General features: G+C 39.5%; 1 protein-coding gene across 3 annotated transcripts in view; it reads right to left on the bottom strand.

Moving 5' to 3' along the window:
- STARD13 (StAR related lipid transfer domain containing 13) overlaps nucleotides 1-22361 on the bottom strand; it is a 681455-nt gene that overhangs the window by 197789 nt on the left and 461305 nt on the right. Inside the window, exon 1 of one of the 3 annotated variants that reach the window (XM_043992800.1) lies at nucleotides 21206-21520. The exons of the other annotated variants lie outside the window; for them this stretch is intronic. Within the exon in view, the coding sequence (XP_043848735.1) occupies nucleotides 21206-21374 (169 nt within the window). The 5' untranslated portion in view covers nucleotides 21375-21520. Of the gene's footprint in view, nucleotides 1-21205; nucleotides 21521-22361 lie in introns of those variants that run through there. 3 annotated transcript variants of the gene reach the window in all.

Genomic DNA, 22361 nt, shown 5'->3' with positions numbered 1-22361 from the left:
TATACTAAAATGTAAACACTTTGAGAATTGTCTTGGTATCTCTAGCACTAGCACAGTTCCTAGCACATAGTAGGCACTTAATAAATGCTTGTTGACCGATTAATAATGATAGCCAGCATTTACATAAAGATTGAAAGTATCCAAAGTGCTATCTATCTAAAATCTCATTTAATCCTCACACCAATCCTGGAAGGTAAGTGCTTTTATTTTAGAGATGAATAAACTGAGGCAAGAGAGGTAAAGTGATAGACCAGGGAGGGTCACAAGGCTAGTGAATGTCTGATGTAAGATCAGAATTTAGGTCTTCCTAACTCCATGCCCAGTACTTTATCTTGTTCCATCTAAAGAGATCCTTCTATCACCATTTGATAGCCGATGGACAAAGGCAATGAAGTTATAGAAGCTAAACTACTGCATCCTGACATGAATTAAAGAATATTGTCTTTGTTAAAAGGCATTCTGGAACGTGTGTGTGTGTGTGTGTGTGTGTGTGTGTGTGTGTGTGTGTGTGTATACGTACCGGGGATGGGGGTGGGAAAGTAAGGAGGGAAAACAGTGGAATGGTAGAGAGACATACATATTAGGAATTAAAGTACACTTATTTTGAAGGGGCAAACCACATTGAATTACAGACAATCATTTGTTTATCTAGGCTTTTTAAGCTGTAGTGGTTTGCATCAATTTCTCTTGTAGTCTTTCCCCCATAGTATGGGGGGGGGTGTCTGTGTGTCTCTGTGTGTGTCTGTGTGTAGACTCCCAACATGTTTTCCTTTAGTCCACATTTAGCTTCAGTATTCAAATTTGGTTCCTTTTATATTTTCCCATATGTCAATACCTATAGAGTCTTAGTCAGCTTTGCTGACTCTCATTGAAAACCCTCCAATCTAGCTACAAGCTTTGTGGTAAGAGAAATCCAAAGATCTAGGCAGAGTTCTGGGTGGAGCTTCATGAGAGTCAAGAAAAGAATGAGTTAGAGACTCCTTTTTCCTTTGTTTCTGGAACAGAACAAGGTGCTCAAGGCAGCAGTGGCTTTTTTGCCTTCTCATCTCCAGTTACTCCTAACTTTCATGCCAAATTGTCAGCCTTCATCACAAATTTCAGTGATTTATAAATAGATGCTCACACGGCCACGGCACGTATAAACAAATGTGTTGTTTCTTTTAAGCCAATTGGCTGCATGGAAACTGTCAGGTACCTCACATCCCTGTGGGTGGGGAGAATGACTCTGTCCAGATGCAGGAGAAAGAAGTCACTGAAATCTGGAGTCCTGTTTCTCTTGATAAGTCAGTGGGATATTCCTCCATACACTCTGGATATTTTCTTATCCACCACAATTCCTCACCCTCATTCAAGATGCTTCTCAACCTCTAATTACAGACAGCAAACTTTTACAGTCTCTACCTCCTTCATTTTTGTATACCCAGGCCCTAACATAGGCCTGGCACATAGTAGATGCTTAATAAATGCTCAGTGACTGAGCTAAATAATTTATGAAGTGCACACCAGAGTAAAAGTTGGCTTCTGTCCATCAACCAAGCATTTATTAAGTACCTACCAGACACCAGAGATGCAGAAACAGAAAATAAAATAAAATAAAAAACAAATGAAAAATGACATCAAATTAAAAAGAAATAAAGAAAACCTTACACATACACATAGCTATCTATATAGAGATATGCATGAATATACAGACATATATACATGTGCATACATACACACACACACACATATGTATATATATATATATATATGTATGAATGGTGTATGGTGCTACAAGGGAGGAACTTCCTCTCTTAGTCAAGTTCAGTACCTTCTCAGGTTGGCCTTAAAGGGCTTCCTGCATCACCAGAAGATTGAGGTGACCTTGAATCAGAGGCAAACCTTGAATCTAGGTCTCCTCAATTCTAAGGCCAGCTCTCTATCCACACTGTGGATAGAGCAGCACTATAACAGCTAGGCACCTCATTATTCAGTGCAATGGTCTGTACACAATGATCTACACATATGCTCAAGCACCTCTGGAAAGGACCTACCATTCTGTGATGGAAATAAGTTTTGTATATTTGGCTCTAGCTAGAAGTACTCTAGATACTCCGCAAATCTGCTTGTAGTTCATTTGTTCACACAACTTGTTAGGGTTCTTTTGTAACACTGAGGTATCTAGAAATTCACAACTAAAAGTGTTTCTATGGGTTTGACTATATGTTAAATCATCAAATGCTTGTAGATAACAGAAATCATACTACATGAATGTCTTCTATATGTCATTCATTTAAGAAAGATTTAAAGCAAAATATAAGCCTGTTTAAACATCAGAAAACTCATTTAGAGAAAATAACCTTAGCTACACATATATTTGGCTATATGATTTGCACTGAATTCATGTTTCCTGTAAGCAACAATGGACTCCATTTCTTATTTCATTCTATAATTCATTTTTTATTTAATAAAAGAATTTAAACTAGTCACTCAAGATGTACATTTATATATACACATATATGTCTATACTAAGTTTTTATGTTTAGTCCATTTTTTAGACTATTCAGTTAGTTGAAATAATTTATTTAGGGTAAAATATTTTAAAATCTGAAGATAAAATTTTTCAGTGAGTGAAAAGATAAAAGCTGAGGTTAAGATGACCTTAATTAGATACATTTACTCAGATTAACTGTCCTTCTGTAATTAAAAAAACCTAAAAACTCACAACAAAAATTTGAAAAAAGAACCTAAAAATATAAAAATGGTGCAAAGAATTGCATCTATTAAGGAACAAAGAAAAGATAATAAAAACACACTGGCATAGTTAGCTTCCCCCCCACCACCACCACCCTAGGAATGGAACACAATTTTCAGAGAAATTTGAAATAGAGTTGAAAGAGACATCAGAGACCATGCAGTTTAATTCATGCCTGGACAACATTCCCTGTTAAGCATACCTCAAGATAAGGTCATCTAGCCTTTTCTAGATCTGCCAGCTCTATTTGTTAGGATTTTTTCCCCTTTACATCAAGACAAAATCTTGCCTCTTAGAAACTTCCATTTGTTGTTTCTACTTCTGTCTGCCTTCTGGAGCCCCACATGAATCTGATTTTCCCCTTCAAGTACTTAAATACAGCTGTATGTCTTTTCCTCAAGTTAAAATTCTCCAGTTCCTTCAAATGATCCTCATGTGGCATGAATTTGAGACTTTTTACTACTTTTACTTCCAAAAAACGAGGCACTCAGGTAAGTGTGCAATAGCCCACTGTGCCTTCTGTCATGCCAATGGTGCTAGCCTTCTTGACTGTCCTAGAGCATCTCACAATAATGATAATGCAGTGCACCTAAACTCCTATGTCTTTATCTAATGAACTACTGTTGGTCTTGTACTTATGAAGTTGATTTGTTTTTAACCCAAATGTAAGACTCTGTCCCTACTGTAGTTTATCTTTTTAGAGTGTGTGTGTGTGTGTGTATACACACACATACACACATATATACATGCGTGTGTGTTTACATGTACATATTTACATACATATATTCTGTCAAGCTCTTTATTAATCCTGAATCTGTTATCCAGAGTGTTAACTCTCTCTCTCTCAGTTTTTTTGCTATCTGCAAATGTGACAAGTCCAGATTGGTGGGGGAAAAAAAGGTAAATAATGCAGTGCCAAGCACAGATCTCTAAGGCATCCAAATAGACACTGAATTTTGGGTCCATTCACTCAACTCTGATTCTTCTCTACCTCCAATCAATCAACAAACATTTATTCAGTGTCTACTATGTCAGGCACTGTGATAAGGATTGGGGATACATAAAGAGGTAAAAAACCAGTCTCTGCCTTCAGAGAGCTTACAGTCTAGTGGAAGAGACAACATGCCAATATAGTCAAAGCAAACTACATGCAGGATAAGTAGTAAATAATTATCAGAGGGAAGGCACTAAAATTAAGAGAGGTTGGGGAAGGTCTTCTATAGGTGGGATTTTGGTGGGATTTAAAAGAAGCTATTGAAGTCAGCAGTCAGAGGAGGGAAAGGAGAAGCTTCCAAGCATGGAGGATAGCCAGAGAAAATGCCTGCAGCCAAGAGAGGAAGAGTTTTCTTCCTGGAACAGCAAGGAGACCAGTGTCATTGGATCAAGGAGAACCTGTCAGGGAGGGGAGCAAAGTGTAATAAGTGAGGAAATGTAGGAGGGGGGCTAGGTTATGAAGGGCTTTGAATACCAAGCAAAGAATTTTGTATTTCATCCTAGAGGTGATGGGGAGCCACTGGAGCTTATTAAGTAGAGAAGGACTTAATTGCACCTGCACTTTAGGACAATTGCTTTTCATGGTTTGGAGAATGAACTGGAGTGGGGAGAGACTGGAGGCACGCAGAACCAACAAGAGGCTATCACAGAGGTACAGGTGTGAAGTGAGGAAGGTCTGCACTAGAACAGGGGAAGTGCCAGGGAAGAGAAGGGGGAATGTTTGAGAGATGTTCCAAAGGTGAAATCAACAGGCCTTGAAAACAGACCAGAAACTTGGGGGGGGGGGAGAAGGGAGGAGGGGAAAAGAGAGTAAGGAATCCAGAATGATTCCTAGACTGTGAGCTTGAGGGACTTGGAGGATGGTGTTACCCTCTATCAACAAGGAAGATAGAAGGTGGGAGCATTTAGGGGGAAAGATAATGGAGTTCTGTTTTAGCCATATTGAGTTTAAGATGTCTACTAGAAATACAATTCAAGATATCAGAAAGGCAGTTGGAGATGTAAGATTGGAGGTCAGCAGAAAGGTTGGGGCAGGATTGGTAGATTTGAAAATCATCAGCATATAGATGGTAAATAAACCCATGGGAACAAATGAGATCATCAAGTGAAATGAGAGGGGGAGGTATGAGAAGGGGGGAGAGGGGGAGAGGGGGAGGGAGAGGCCCAAGACAAAACCCTGGGGGACCCCTATGGTTAGAGGGAATGATCTAGAAGAGGATCAGCAAAGGAGACTAAGAAATAGTCAGATGGGTAGGAGAAGAAGCAGGAGAAAGCCTGCCCCTGAAAACCTAGAGAGAAGAAATTAGCAAGAAGAGAATGATCAACAGTGTCAAAGGCTGCAGAGAGGTCAAGGAGAATGAGGATGGAAAAAAGACCAATGGATCTGGCAACTAAGAGATCAATGGTAACTTTGGAGAGAACAATTTCAGTGGAATGATAAGGTCAGAAGCCAGGTTGGTGTTTTGTTTTTTACATGTTAAACATATTTCCATATTAGTCAAGTTGTAAGAGAAGAATCAAAACAAAAGGAAAAAAACAAGAATAAACAACAACATAAAAGCAACAACAAAAGTGAAAAATAGCATGCTTTAATCTGCATTTAGACTCCATAGTTCTTTTTCTGAATGTAGAGAGCATTTTCCATCATGACTCTTTTGGGGAAGTCAGATTGTAAAGGGTTAAGAAAGAGAGCAGAGAAAGTGGAGGCAGCTACTGTAGAAGGCCTGTTTGAAGATCTTAGCTACAAAGGGGAAGAAATACAGGATAATAGTTGGGATGGAAGGATCAAGTGAAGGTGTTTTCAGGATGGGGAAGATGGGCTTGCCAGTAGGGAAGGAGACTATAGACAGAGAAAGAGTGAAAGAGTGGGGATAACAGAGGGATACAGGACGGAACTGGGTTGCTTCAATAGGCAAAGAGATTACTTGGTAAGGAGTAAGGCCACCTCATCATGTGAGACAAGGAGGTGATAGAAGAGGGAGTTCATAGAGAATGGCCTCAATTTTTTCTGCAAAGTATGAGTCAAAGTTCTGGGGGGGGGCAGGGAGAATAGTGGGAGGTTTGAGGAGGGATGAAAAGGTTTGGAAGAGCCACTGTGGAGAGCAGGATATTGAGTTTATAAGGGGGGTAGTACACAGAATTGCCTAGCAGCAGTGAGGGCCCAGTTGAGGTTATAGAACATAAATTTGTAATGGACATAGAATATTTGCATCATTTTCGTTCAGCAGCACATGTGGGGGGGGGCGGGAATCTAAGGCTGAGCATAATCAGTGATTTTACTAAGGAGGCTGGGGATTCAAGAAAGGTAGACAGTCTAGAGTCCTCCAGGGTACTAAAATCCCATTTCCCTTCCCAGAAACAGACAAGGGCTATTGCTCTTGGTGTTTTGTTCCTTATAATAACATCCTAGAGGGGAGAGTCTGGCTTAAAACGGCATCTATGATCTGGGCTACAGTGAATGCCTAGGGAGCACCTCAGTGCTTTAAAAATGATTGAATCTGAAGTATTCACATTCATCACTTTAGTTTTTTCCTCTCAATAATCCTGCAAAAATAATATCTACTTGAAAGATAAGGAAGCTGACTGAGATAGATTAAGTCAATTAGTCTAAAGTCAAGCAATAGACTAGTGAAGGAAGAATCAAAGAAAGCAGAGCTCCTGGCTTGTTTCCACACACACACACACACACACACACACACACACACACACACACACACGCACGCACACACACGCACACACACACGCACACACACGCACACGCACACGCATGCACACGCACACACACACGCACGCACACGCACTAGATTATGCTATTTCCCTGCATTGAAAATGCAATAACATAGCTTTCTGCTCAATATCATACTGTTTTACGGTGAAAAGGAACCCCACAAAACATGTAAGTTTTATGGCATCACATGACACAGTAACTTGTTTTCAAAATGCAGTGCACTTGTTCTGTAATAGAAACTATCCTACTCAAAAGAACACTGGTTTGGGAGTAAGAGGACCTAGGTTCAAAGTTCAGCTACGACACTCTCTCTGTATGACCTTTTTTTTTTTTTTTTTTTGGTGAGGCAATTGGGGTTAAGTGACTTGCCCAGGGTCACACAGCTAGTAAGTATTAAGTGTCTGAGGCCAGATTTGAACTCAGGTACTCCTGACTCCAGGGCCGGTGCTCTATCCACTGTGCCACCCAGCTGCCCCTCTGTATGACTTTTGACAAGTCATTTCTCTCCAAGTTTCAGCTTCTTCATCTGTAAAATGAGAAGTTGGCACTAAATGGACTCTAATGTCCCTTATAGTTCTAAGATCCATGGAATCTTGATTATTTGATAAAATATTCACTCTTACACATATGCCAGAGTATTTCACATTTCTCCCTAAAGATTTCCTTTCCTGAACACGAACACACACACACACACACACACACACACACACACACACACACACTCTTCATCAATCTCTTTGTGTAAATACCATGCAGGCAGTTGAGGGAGGAGGTCTGTTTATTATTTTTGATCCTGTTTTGCTGCTGGCAAAATTTCACAGACATCAGAACCTGGCAGAACATTGATATTTTCTTCTGACTAGCTACTGTTGTCTGGGTACGAGTGCAAATCACAACTGCCACTAAGAATGGTTTTATCCGATAGAATTACAAAATCCTAAAAATGAAACCTTCACATCTCAAAATGGATATGCTCTAATCATCCTAAATTCTTTTCCATGTCAGTATATGGCTGGTGAAGTTGCAATATAATAGAAAAAAAATACGCCACCCTTCTTTTCCCTCCACAAACAATACAAGGCTAAATTCCTTCTTCCTCCACAAAGGATTTCCATCTCATCAGTGAGCAGTTCCTCTCTCTGAATAAGTCACATGTATCACTGAGCTCTGTGGAACCTAAGACCTTTGAAGAGATCCGGAGGATGGGAATGTGGCCCCAAATGCTTTCCAGGAAGAAAAGGCCTTACTTTGGAGGAGCTGAGGTAGGATGAAGCCCATGAGGGAGGAAGGGGAAGCCTGGTTTCTATATTGTGCCTATTCCTACCTAAACATGCTAGTATCCCTGCCAAATGTCAGAATTCCGACTGCCCTGACATTTATTTTGGACACAGTGTTCCTGATAAGACCAACCAACATTCAAGTGGCAGTGGGAGGGAAGAGTGCCTGAGATCTGCCTGTAGATGTTGACTGGGCTGGCTTTGGACACACTACTGTAGAATTTTAGATGTGGAGAACGTCAACAGCCAGCCAATGACAGAAATATAATCAAAGTGAGTCTACAGAGTTCAATCCTTAGTACAGTGATGATGCTTAATAAATACGTACTTGCTCCTAATTATCTTGAAATAGTGTAAAGCCAACAAATAAGTCTTGAAACTTACATAGTGCCTGTAGTCTGGGCAGAAAGCCAAATAAACACCAAAGACTAAATGTTTTCACTGAATCCACATAACTTGGCATTAACTGAAGAAGTTCCTCTGTGACCACTGGCTTCACGTCTTTACAATCATGCCTCAATGGCAGCAAGCAGGACACTGTGCACTCCAGACAGACTCCAAAACAGAGCTCAGTTTCATTCTTTCAACGTATGGATGGTCAGTGGTTCTACCCGAGTATAACATTTTCAATGAAATGAAGATGTGTCCAAGATGAAAGAGTAGATACGAATAATTAAATAGATTTTTAAATGCAAAGGTTTTTTTTAAAGGCCTTATCAAAAGGTGGATTTTTTTCAAATGGTAGAAGAAATATTTCATCAATGGGAAAAAAATCAAGGCACATTAATTTATTTTGTATATGAACAACAACATTTTTCCTGTGTTTGTTCTCAAAAAATGCCCTCATTCTGACTCTATGATTGGCTCATTTCCCTTTATAAGGACTGAGGTCCTTAACGATGCTTTTTGCACCAATTCACATACACTGTTGATCACTGGTAACTTCAATGCTAGCAAGTTGTAACCAGTACCCTGACCATATCAGGTACTTATTCATTTTTTAATAACCAACCTGAATTTGAATGCTATATACTGTTTTTACCCACCATGCAACTGTCCAGTTTACCTCTGTGTTACTTGTGTATTTGTACCTCTAAGATCATAGTGTGCCTTTTATTCACAGCTACAGTGGAGTAATGGAATAACAATAATGCTAAAAAGATGGACTTTCACAATAACAGGCAGTGTGGGATCATTGAAAGCACTTTGCAAAAGCACTCTGCAATTTCCCAAATGCAATTCAGCCCAGGCTCTTCCTCCTTCTGTACCCAAGTAATTGTCTGCCTGAAGTGCCATTCGAAGTTATATTAATGGACTAACTAAAAGGACTGCTCATTCAGCTGCATGCCAAATTCCAGTAAATTTTTTTAATCCTTTTTTTCCCCATTGTGAATAGCTAGGTCCATTTGGTATTCTGGTAGATTTAATTAACTAAGGAGCTCCTGTAATATTACAGGGCTTAATGCAATATGTGAACCATCTTCCAAGAGAAGCTTTTGGATAATCTCACCATTGATGGGAACTCTCCCTTGGTTTGGACTTTATTCTATATATCTTCCATGACAATGAGAAACACCTTTTGCAAACATAGGCCTCTCTGTTTAACACCTTGACTGAGGTCAATGATTTACTCTCTGGAAGAATTTGGGATCTTTCAGAGCTTCTGGGTCAGTCTCACTGACTAGAGCTGGGGAGATAGCATAAATAGGAAATTGGTTTGAATCTGTTGTGTCCCCCATATATATTCTGCTACATGTGACATTTTTACATAGAGAGGGAAAATGTGAATTTTTAAAAATACAACTAAATGCTGCAATTATATTGGCATCAATGCATGTTACAGAACCACTCAGGTGGAATAACTGCTAGGGAACTCACGAGAGATGGCACTGTCCCAAAGTCCGTTTTTACAACTCATGCCATGCTGACCTTCATTAGGGTGCAACTTAGATGGAACTGGTAGTCATTAGCTCTAAGTATCCTAATGAATATCACTCAAAGGAGGGATTACATCACTACCTGTGTTTGAATCTACAGCTGATGAAATGAGAGTGAAATTCCTTTGCAAGACTTTTTTTTCCAAAAGTTCTGCAAGGCTGATTTCCTTTTGGTCTTGCCAAGCTTTCTTGCCCCTATGAGGCTACCAATTAAAACACCTTAAAGGCTTTATCAGCTTCAGCTCTCTCTTTTTTTCATTTAGTACAACCCTTCTTAGTGGGGGAAAAAACCTACAGGTGGACTGGAATGCTAATAGCTAGAGGGTTGGAATTTAGAAGGAAGACAATGTACATAGCTCTTCTGGGTGCCTCATTCTCAAGTTTTGCAAGATGTGTTTAGTGGGAAATGTGTTCTTCAGGGGAATTCTATATATGACCATAAGGTCAATGATAAACATCTGGCAATTCTTCTAGTTTTCACAAATAAATAGTGTGGTTTTACTTAGGTAGACCTAGGCTCTATGGCCTATTTTATTCCTTAGGTAGGTTTAGAAGATTATAATTTGATGGTAGTAAAACATTCAGTAGAAAAAAAAAGATTTTATGAAATCTTTGCATCCAGCGCATTACTTGGTAAATACAAATGTATGAGAAATAGTATAGTTTACTTATAAACTGAATTCTAATTGAACATGCCTCCCATTAATATTTATGGTTTTTAAAGTTGACTAGGAACCTACTTGAAGTAGAAAGTTGAAATGCATAAGTAGTACAATTCCTCAGCTCAAAAACAGATACAAATGTATAGACTGGGGGCCTGTGAGTGCCAAATTAGACTGCAATCTCGATTCTAGACACCATTATGCATTATTAAAGCACAAGGGAATCACTTTCAATCAGCATTATCTCAAGTCACACAGTTAAGTTGCTCGGTTCCACTGACTTGGGAGTAAATTTAAGCATGGCAGATTTTAAAATGCTGTACCTGTGTTAGCCAAGTCACATAGGCTGCCTTTGTTCCTGTTGATTTAGCAAATGGTGCCACATTCAAATTCATGTGGATTGTAAAACCTTAAAGGTCAGGTCTTTCCAGTCAATATTGTGAAAATCTTTTTGGTGTTCTGCATGGATTTACTCTGGTCAGTCATTTGACCCTTGCTAAGTGGTCACTGTGTTCCTCTGTTCCATTTTGGTGTCACAGGGTCACAGAAGGTACTTTGATCCTGTGCCATAAGTTCACATACTTGGTATATTCTATTCTATAGAATGCCTCTGGCATTGAAAGTCTCTCTCAATCTGGCCCCAACCTACCTTTCCAGCCTTCTCATACAATACTGATTTATTTCTTTACACACTCTATGGTCGAGCTAAAGTGTACTTCTTGGTTTTTTTAATATAGATATAAACACAGGACACTGCATCTCTCCTTGTTAACCAGCTCCTCTACCCAGACACCACTAGCCTTTAATTACTTCTAGGATCAAATACAAATTCCTGTTTGGCTTTTATACTCTTGACAACCTAGTTGGTTTTTACACACACACACACACACACACACACACACACACACACACACACACACCTTGCTCTCCTGCATCCTAGGTTCCTGCCATACTGTTCTACCTGCTGTCCCCTCAAACACACCACTGATAGTCCATCTTTCAGTGGCTTGTCTTTGTACCTAATATGTCCGGCAGGCCTGGAAAACTTACCTCCACCTTCTGAAGGCCCTAGTTATCTTCAAAACTCAAGTCAAGCAGCACTGACTGTGTGAGGTTTTTCCGGGTCTGTCGGTACCTTCCTTTCCAAGGTTACCTTGAATAATATTTGATTTGTCTTACTTGTATGTACATACAGAAGAACATGTTGTTTCCCCTATCAGAAAGTAAACTCATAAGTCTCTTGCACATAGCAGGTGCTTAATAAATGCCTGTTTCTGGTAGATCAGTACCTAAGTGTAAAGCCTATGTCCAGGCTAGAAGATGTGGCCAGTCCCTAAAATTTCCAGCAATGTTAACACCTCCTATTGAGGCTTTTTTCCCTACTCTATTCCTGTGTGATTTGCCAGTAATTGCTATTGATGTGTCTTTGGGCAAATCATTTCACTTCTCTGGGCTTCAGGTTCCTCTTCTGTAAAATGAAGGGGTGGGATCAGATTAACTCCAAGGTCCCTTTCTGCTAACACTAAATCTATGATCCCATATGAAACACACACACACACACACACACATATACAGTTTTTATCACAGACTAAAGTAATATATTAACACTTTCAATAAAAATACAAAACAAATTCTCCCAATGAAGCATTCATAGGCTGGAGATACACAATGATTGCTTATTTCATGGGGAAACTAAATTTATTTCCCCAAACTAAATTCTTTTGACTTTTTTTCCCTTCAGACCCAGTGGGAGAGGCCTCATATCCAGAAATATCTTAAAACCACAAAGCCAAAATTCACTCTGGGCAACCACCCTCTTCATGCCCTGATCTACTGCATCCTCTCCCCAACTAAACATATTCTCACATTACCTCCAGTCACCTAACAACCTCCTGGTGGTTTCCTGTTCTTTTCCTACTGAGAATCCCCTCCATCCCTGAAGCAATGGAATATTCCACACTAGCTAAGCTCTTCTCTGAACACATGCAAGGTCTCATAGTTATTATAGCCTTGGATATAGACAAGGCCAATTAATACGGAGAGTCCTATGATCTCCACACTCCATTAAACTATCATCTCTAGGTCTAGTCAAGCCCATTACTGAATGCTTGAAGGTAAAAGTAGAATTCAGGAAAGCCTTGTCCTGGACCTGGAAACAACAAACAAAATGTTCTAATAACACTTGCTCACCATGATCCCTGGGCCCCTTTTTCATCATCCAGGTCAAGGAAGCAGTGTGCTATTGTGGAAAGAATGCTAGTCTTGTTTGCAGATAGAGTTGCAACCAGATCCTGCTACAGACCCTTATTAGCTCTGGAGAGCTCTGGGCAACTCACCTAATCTCTGAGACTCAGTTTCTTCATATGTAAAGTGGGGATAATAATATCAAGTAAGATGATCCATTTAAAGAGCACTGAAAACCTTAAAATACCTTGTGAATGGTAGCTACATGTGGGAGCAGAAGTGAACAACCCTGTAGATCTAATACAAAGGTTCTTACCATTTTTTGGATGTTGTAAACCCTCAGAAATCTGGTTAAGCCTATGGACCCCTTCTCAGAATGATGTATTGGGATTTTTCATTTTGTAATTGAAGAAAACACTAAATTTTAATGAGAGATTAGTGAAAAATAAAGATGTGGTTTTTTTCCCCACTTGAGTTCATGGACTACGCCCCTTGAAATTTATCCACGGACTCTCCCAGGTGGAGAACCCCTAATCTAACTGAGCTACCCAAGATGAGAATTCTGTAATTGTGCCATCAGTCTAGTCAAAATTCAAAATACCAAGATGACATTTTTAACCTATTAATCTTAGATTTTAGGGCAGCTCTTCAGGTTTTCTTCTTGGTTATTGTTTCCCCCAGTTTAAATTGAGATACCCTGGAGAGGTTGCAGAGAGGGGAGGCTGAAGAGGAAGGTAAAGACATAAATAATCCATCTGGAGGCCAGCTATCACAGCTGAGAACTTCAGGGAAGCAATGGTATTGAACTTACTAGACACATGTTCTCATATCTTCCCAAAACAGACTTACTCTTTTTTCTCCACCAATGTCTGGAAAGAATCTGATGATGCTCAAGTATGAGGTGTATGTTTCCACTTTGAAATCAATGTCTTCAATAATGGTGGCAAGGGAAATGTATCACAAAAACAGAGATCTAGAGCTGAAAAGGATCTAAGAGGATAGCTAATCCAATCCCTTCATTTTATGGTTGAGGAAACTGAGATACAGGGATGGTGAAGAGACTTGTCCAAGGTAATACAAGTAGCAAGAGAGATGAGATTTGAAATTAGATCCTCTGACACCAGTAGTATTCTTTCTACTATACTACAATGCCTCCCCCTTGTTCCCTGAGGTGTGGGTATGAGGGGGGTAAAAAATATCCTTTTTGGTAAAATCCTGTGAATATGTGAGCATCAGAAATGAGTTAATGGACTTTCCTGTGCTTGAAAGACTGCAAAGACTTAACTCTTCTCAGCAACAAAATGATCCAAGACAATGCCAAAAGACTTATGGTAGAAAATGCTCTCCACATTCAGAAAAAGAACTGTGGAGTCTGAATGCTAATTGAATCATACTATTTTCACTTTTGTTGTTGTTGTTTATTCTTTCTTGTGTTTTTTTCCTTTTGTTCTGATTCTTCTCTTATAACATGACTAATGTGGAAATGCATTTAACATGATTGTAATATATAACCTATATCAGATTGCTTGCTGGCTTTGGGAGGGGGTAGGAGAAAATTTGGAACTCAAAAAAATATCTTTACATGTAATTGGAAAAAAAATTTAATTATTTTTTTAAAAAAGAAAGACTTCTCAGGACAATAACCAGTGATGAGAACTAGCCTGAATGATATTCCACTATAAAGCATATGTCCAGGCTGGAAGATGTGGCTGGTCCTTTATCATTTCCAGCAATGTGGCTTTTTGTTACTCTATATGTTTGTGACTTGCCAGCAGTTACTAGACTAATTAGACTATTGTCTGAATGTGTGGATTGGAAGAGCTCTCAGGTTTCCATTATCAATGAATAAGACACAGGGAAGATACAGGTAATATTGCTTCTTCCTAACTTCTGTTCTTCTAGCTGCACAGATGATAGAAGGCCATTTCTTTTGGAGACTATCCTATCATTGTGATATTGGCTTGCTTTATTAGTCAAATCAATAAACTGTTATTAAGAGCCTACCAGGTCCCTGGCATCGTGCTAAGCACTGGGGATACAAAAAGGGGCAAAAGACAGACCCTGCCTTCAAGGAACTCACAATCGAATGGGAGAGACGAAGAAATAAATATGTACCAACAAACTATAACAGAGGAAAGAGCTTCTGGGTCAATCTCACTGAACAGACCTGGGGATATAGCAGGAGTAGGGAACTGGTTTTAATCTTCCATATATACTCTTCGCATGTGGAATTTCTACATAGAGGGGGAAAATGTGTTTGTTTTCTTAATTCAACTAAACGTTGCAATTATCTTAGCCCTAATACATGTTACAGAACCACACAGGCAGAAAAACTACTGGTGAACACATGAGAGAGATAGATTATATAAAAGATGGAATTTTAGTTGAGACTTAAAAAAAGACAGGAAGCAGAGATGAAAAGGGAGAACATTCCAGGCATAGGGGGATAGTCAGAAAAAAATGGCTAGAGCCAAGAAATGGAGTGTCATATTTGTGGAACAGCCAAGAAACCAGTATCACTGCATTAAAGAATACATGTTGGGAAGTAAAGTATAAGAATACTGGAAAAGCAGGATGGGGCTTTGAATGCCAAAGAGAGTATTTTGTATTTCATCCCAGAGTTGATAGGGAGTCATTAAAGTTTATTAAGTAGGGAAGTGATACGGTCAGATCTGCACTTTGGGAAAAGTACAATCTGTAGGATAAATTGGAGTAAAGTTAAGGGGTTTGGTGACCTGAAAAAAAAAACCCAGTTCCAACCTCTAGAAAATGAATTTTATCTTATCCAGCCAAGAATTTTGAATGATGACACCCATTCTAGGGAAATCAACTCTGGAAACTTACTTTTCCCCCTCAAGAGTAAGGGGTTCATGTCATAAGAAAATACACAATAAAACTTTATACAAATTAATGTGAAAGGGGACTAATGGAATACTTTCTTTTTAATTTTTTTTTATTGGGGGGGAGGGGAATAAATTCTAAGGACAAATTTCATCTTTGGGAAAAAGTTCCTAACACCTTCTCATGTCAGCATTATACATACCCTGGTTTCATCTGGGATCCAAATGATATTTTACTGAGTCCTCCAACTCCTATAGTAATGTATGTGCACTAGAGTAGCATGGCATCACCTTGTCCTCCAAACTCAATCTATAGGCTAGGCTCCATATTCCCCTCCTCTGAGCATAAGGAATAAAGACAAAGCATCCTTATAACTAAAATACCTCTTCTAACCTCCATACCTATAGACTTCACCAAGATTAACTGAGGACCAAAATCCAAATGACAATTTCTCTGACTAATTTTAATTGTTCAGTATATTGAACTTGCATTTCCCTAGGCCCTAACACTGTTGGGGTTTTCTAATCTATGTTTCTGAATCTGTCATTGACTCACGAACTGAGAAAATGAAGGGGCTTCAGGTACAAAAGAAGAAAACCTGCTAGATTTATTAAGAATGAAAATATGGACTATGGCGAGAGAAGATAAAGGGATGCTTTTCCCCTTAAATCTGCATTTTGAAGTGGTAGCCACCTTCATCTGTTCAGATACCAGAATTCCTCCTCTTCAATAATAATGAGAAGATCTATGGGGGGATGGGATTCACAATTTTGTTAAATGCAAAATTTAATGTTTTTATGTCTACCTGGGTACCGCTTCATAAATCACTCAAAATAATGAAGTTATGCTAATTTCTATTTGGTCCAGAGTCTCTATTTATGTAATTGTGATGTAATCTGATTCAGTTTGCTACTGATGTTTTCCAACATTCGTCAATGCTAGCTACCTTGACTCCAACTCACTAACCGTATTTTCTTGTACTTTGTTAAATAGTATCCTTTATATGTCACACTTCAGCCATGAGCTTTGAACAGCCAGAGTCTGACTCACTAAATAGAAACCCATGACAGTTGCCACTTTATTTGCTCTAAAAAGAACTTGAGTAATCATTAATGCATTCTCATCACAGATTCTGGGCTACTGCTCCACCCTAAAACTCCCCCAATAATAACGGGGCGGGAAGGAAGTAAAGACGTCTACACCTTGTAAATATCATGCTGTCTCCTCCATCCAAGCTTTGGCAAACAAGGATGGGCAGATTCTCAAAATGCTAGGCCATCAGGCAGAATTTCTGTTGTGTTGTTACCTACTACTGCTTCTTCCTGTCCCCTGATAATATTTAACTTACTCTACAGAGTGCTATGAGAGGAAAATACAATGAAAATGCAAGTTTGTTCTCTCACTAATCTCTTCACTGGATCTTTGCTTTTTTTTTTAAAGCTAAAAGTGAATCTTATTGTGAGAACAGTACACCTGTACAAGTCCATTCCCCAGTCATTATAAAACAGATATCCCTCTTGCTTTTTGGCTGTCCCTGTATAGCAGCTCACTAAATGAAGCCTCTTTATAGTATAATATCCTAAGAAAAATTATTTCTGTAAGTTTGACTTAGTATTCCAGAGTAGAGCTCCCCAATTCTTCCATTAAAATCCTACTAGACCATAGCATGTCACTGGTGGTACCAACAAAAGCACTGGAAAAGGGATGGCCCAATGTGAAAAATAACAAGGAAACACAAGCAAATAACAAATTTGGAAGAAGGGAGGAAGTACAGGGAACCATTCTTCCTGTCATACAGTATCTGTGTTTCTGAGAAGTTGTCAGGGAAAATGTTAATAGAATCACAGTTCCTCATAGAGCCACAGGGTCATTTCTGAGCTGCTCTTAATCTTTACTTCTGGACTGTAGCTCCTGATATTTTGCTGTTAAGATTCTTTCTACCTGCCTCCTTCTTATTTTCCAGTGTGGCACAGAGGAAAGAAGAGTAGAATTGGGGTCAGAGGACCACAGTTCAAATCTCACTGTGTAGTCATCAGCTCTCTGAGCCTCAGTTTCCCCCATGTAAAATGAGACAGTTGTACTAAGATCCCTTCTAACTAAATTTATGATACCAGAAATATAAAGGCTAAGGCCCTTAAAGGTTCATCCCAGATATCTCAGCAATCTGGAAGAAGAGGTAGAACCAAAACCCAGGCTTCCCAATTTCCATTCTGGTGCTTTAATAGGTAATGGTGATTACCCATTAGCTTCCTAAAGATCACTAGGGTGGGGGAACTTCAATGAAAATCTGCAGTGAACTATTTCATTTTATGTCTCTAGAGACTTTTCTTTCAATGTAAAAGTTCATCTGATCTGTCTGTCTTATAAACTTAGACTTGGTTTTTTCCAATATTAGTTTTTTTTTTAAATTAGGGTACACTTATAGCCAATGTGATCTTTACTTTCAGAAGATGATAGGAGGTTCCAACCCCACTTTGCTTTTGCAAAGCACCTTCTAACTTGAGAAGCTAAAGGTATCTTCTCAGCACCATTTATTCACACTTAACTCCCATGGTGCTTACCTGTGAGGTAGGCCAAAAAGTAGGTATCAATCCATTTTTCTGTCCTGACAGTCATTCCCTCTCCCACCTGAATACAAGAGTAAGAGGAAAGAGATGGGAACCATAATAAACCTCCATGAAGTGAAAGAACCTAGTTTTTAAAACTCCCATAGTTTTAAATCAAGACTTTATTCTCTACAACTGGAAAAAATCTATAGAGAAAAAGAAATTAATCAGGGGCAGGAAGGTAAACCCCCCTTTTTTTGGAGTAGATGAGTCATCTTAGATTCTCCCTGGCTTTGAATAATTTTAATTCTGATCCTATGCCTCATCAGAATTCTTTCTAGTGTTTCTCCATTTCTCAACAGAAGCCTACAAGTTGTTGAATCATCTCTATGCTATTCACTGGTTATTTTACTGAAATAAGGTGAGGAGAAAGTGATTTCTTTATTATTGGTTACACTGTATACAACAGTAATAAAATTTTTAAATAGGCAGTTATAAATGCAGAGTCTAAAATTTCATTAACACAATGTGATCATTTTTCTATGACAGATCTGAATAGGATTGATGAAAATCTATTTTCCTTATGTGATGGTCTGTATAAGCAACAGATATGCCAACTATATTAAAAAATTAACGGTATTACCCATGTCATACAAACTTAATAAACCTTAGTGGACCAATTATAGCCCAAAAAATAGCCTAACATCATGCACTAGGGGTGATGGTGACTCAGGAAAAGCAAAGTAAAGCAAAGTTTCCATAGACTTGAGAACCTGACTAGAAATCTCAAGTGTGAATGTCTGAATCTGGATCTGTAACAGGATCATATTCTGGACGTAAAGTATGTAAAAGAATAAAAGACTGTCCTTTTAACCTGTTATGCCCTAATCCAAAGGCGATTCACAGGGTCACAACTTTAACTTGCATTGCATTCATTAAGAGGCCTGGGCAGTAATCCAAATCGAACAAATAATCCAATACAAAATTTGCATATTGCCTTTTAGCTGCATTTCTATATGTATTCTGCTCAAGACTGATTTCACTGATGTAGGGAACTATGGGTGAGGAAACTCCCCAAACCAATACAGATCAGCAACTATTCTCCAAATTATAGAGTTAGAAAATTGCCAGGGGCATTAGGAGGTTAAGTGACTTAGCCAGCATAACAGAATTTGTCAGAGGTAGGAAGGAACCCAGGTCTTCCTGGCTCCAAGGTTGGTTCTTTATCAACCGCCTTTCCGAAGTTCTATATTCTTGTCTTTAATTCCTTTTCTATGCCCCGTACTGTGTGTTATGTTGCAGTGTGTTCTTTTCATGATGCTACGCGGGAGTATTGGGATTCTCTCTCATTTCCAAGGAGCTAAATTCTTTGGCCTTTCAGTTCTACTAAACACATCCTAATAAACCCGAGGAAAGCAATAGGACACGAGGAGAAAAGTGCTTGATTTATAAGAGGACCCAGGTTCAAATTCTGCATCTGTCATTTGCTACTTCTGTGACCTTAGCCAGGTCACTTAATCGTTCCTGCATTTAGTTTCCTCATCTATAAAATGAGAAGGTTGGTCCAGATGACCTCAAAGATCCCTTAAAAACTCTAAATCCAGGATCCTAATATTTATAGTCATAAAGATGAGATTCCCTACCCCAATCTTTCAGTTAGATATTTTAAAAAGTAAATTTGCAAGGATCTATAAACCAATGGATGAGGGAATGCTGTGCAAAAGAATGGGATAATATCTGTAAAACACTTTGAACATTTTAAAGTCATGTATGAAGGACAGCTATTTCATGAGTCTTCATATGGGTAATTACATCACCTCAAATTCTAAAAATTAATCAACATTTGGGGAAATTCAGTGACCCAGATTTTTAAATGAGTCTGGATGAACACTGGCAAACACAGAGCCTAGAAACTGTTAGAATTATCAAACACAAGCACCTCGTCTGGTGGTAATAAAAGTATGCTATACAGCAACTTTTTTTGTAGTCTTGAAAAACTAAAATTGAGCTCCCTCTGAAATTATGCCTAATGTATTTTCAAGTCAACCCACAGGGAAATAATTCTTTTTTTCTTTCTATTCAATCAAGATTTGTACACAGGGTTTATGGAATGACATAATATCCTTCCTGAAATCAGACCTGTATGGAGGACCAGTATCCTTCACACATCACCGGTTCCTGAAACTTCACAAACAATTCCTAATTTCCAAGGAAACAATCTCATCAAATGCTAGCTACAAGAATATATATTGTTCATTTTGGTTACATTATAATAAGATCCTAATCCAATTTACCTCTAGAAATTGAATTTCCCTTGAAGGACTGCGTATTTTCCAAACCCATAGATTTAATTGGCCACTATTTTACTAACAGACACTATAAATTACTGGCCTTTATATTTCACTATTTTTAACTGAATCAACAGGAGCCAGAAAAGAGCTTTCCAATTTTTATTTCCTCTTTCAACTTTCTTCCATATGTTAAAGTTTCCGTGAGATGGACAAGCATTAGGGATCTTTCCTATTGATCTTCCTTTCAAGCTGAGAAAAACACTCACCTAAGAAGCTCGTAATCAATATTCTCCCACCTCTGCTTCAGGAAGGTAATTAAAGCTGCTCATTGCTTGCTCCACGTAAAAGGTCAAAGGATTTGTTCTGAAGCTGGCCTATGCATTTATCCTTTCCCAGAAATATAAAAGCAAAAAATCTGTCACAATTGCTGAGCAACAAAGATACAAAGAGTCCAAACAAAATTTAAGTCAATTGACAACTTTGTAGACTTCCGACAGTGCTCTTCTCATCCTCCTACCTCCAAAGAGCTCCTATAAGATCAGGGCAGGGCTCTCTTTCTCTTCCTCTCCCTCTCCCTCTCTCCTCCCCCTTTCTTGGATTAAAATAAGGGAGTGCTTATTTAAGTTAACCAGTGTTGGGGCTTTAAATGTGGTCACCGTAAGAAACCTCCAGTGAAGCGCCAAACCCAACAGGGCAATGAGAAACCTTGCCCGCTTCTTTTGCTGACATCCATGGTTAAGTTCTGGAAAGCGTTTCAGGCGCCCCTGTCCTGTACCTGGGAGCTCGCTGCTTCTGTTTACCTGGCAGCGCCCGGCTGTCAGTTTGCTGAGAACAGGAGCTCCAGTCAGGTCAGAGGAGCGGGAGAGTAATGTGCAGCCGGGGGGCACCCCGCGATCCAACAAGCAAGATCCAGGCAGGCACACCTTGTAAAATCAAAGGGCTTTCCGGGGCCAGCTGGCCAAGGGAGAGGGAAGCCTCGCGCAGGTGTCCCCTCCCCTCCCCAGCCACTCACCTTGTTGGATTTTGGTCACTAGCTGCTGACGCGCGAGGATCCTGCTCATCCTGTAACGAGAGCGCCTCATCTTCTGATCCAGCCGCAAGTACATCTCCTGGCCCTCGGGGGTCATGGGATTGAGATAGTAACAGCCAGAGCCCGGGGTCCTGGGGACCTGCCTGAACATCTCCGCGACTCGCTCTCTTTCTTTCTCTTTCTTTTCTTTTCTTTTTTTTTTTTTTTACCTGCCACCCCCAGCCCTTTGCGCGGCTGCTTCCAACTTTACTCACAGTAGTGCAAAGGCAATAAGCCCGGGAGAGACGCACAGAGCAAGCCTTTTTTTTTTTTTTAAAGGGGAAAAAAAAAAAAAGGAGTGCCAAAAGCTACAACTCCCGAATTCCAGCCCCCCCCCCCGGGCCTGCACGTGACCCCGGGGAGCCAATGAATGGGAGGGGGGAAAATGTGAAAGTACTACCTAGTCAGGCTGGAAGAGCCTAGCCCAGGCTGCGGCAGCGGCTTGGGGCTCCCAGCCCTCCAGCGTGGAGGGCTAATGCAAACAGTGGAGTTGTGCCTCCCAGCTGACTAAGCACCCGAGGAGCCGTCGCTGAAGAATTTAAAAGAAAGGAGCGGGGGTGGAGGGGGGAGGAAAAAACGGCTGGGCACTGGAACACCTGGCGGCCCAGACTCCACCAGTTGCCTCTCTCTACCTGTGGCCAGGTTATCTATCAGAGAGGGGGCTTCCTTGGACATTGTCCTCAATCGATGCAAAAATGGCTTCAAAGCAATCGAAACAGTTATAAAACAACAACAAAACTTCAACTGCATTAATACAAGAAGAAAAATTACGCAGAATTATAGAATGGGACACCCAGAAGAGAGCATGGAGATGAGAGCATCTATTTAAAAAATAACGTTCCCCACATCCCCTTTTTTCCTCTCCTTTGATTCTACTACTTAATCGATATTTAATTCTCTTCACCATTACGTGTTTTTTTTTTAATAAAAACTTATGGAATACCTGTTACACACCTGCTGGGAATTACAAACAATAATAATAGCTAACATTTATATATTGCTTGACATATGCCATGTCGTTTGAGGAAATATATTCCAAAGATCATGTAAAATAGCTTCTGCCTTACAACTTAATAGTTTAGACATACAGCAATACCAG

This window comes from Dromiciops gliroides, chromosome 3 (assembly GCF_019393635.1).
Source record: "Dromiciops gliroides isolate mDroGli1 chromosome 3, mDroGli1.pri, whole genome shotgun sequence".
In the NCBI taxonomy this organism is placed as follows: domain Eukaryota; kingdom Metazoa; phylum Chordata; class Mammalia; order Microbiotheria; family Microbiotheriidae; genus Dromiciops; species Dromiciops gliroides.
The sequence above is the reverse complement of the archived record's forward strand: the minus strand, read 5'-3'. Positions and strand labels throughout refer to the sequence as shown.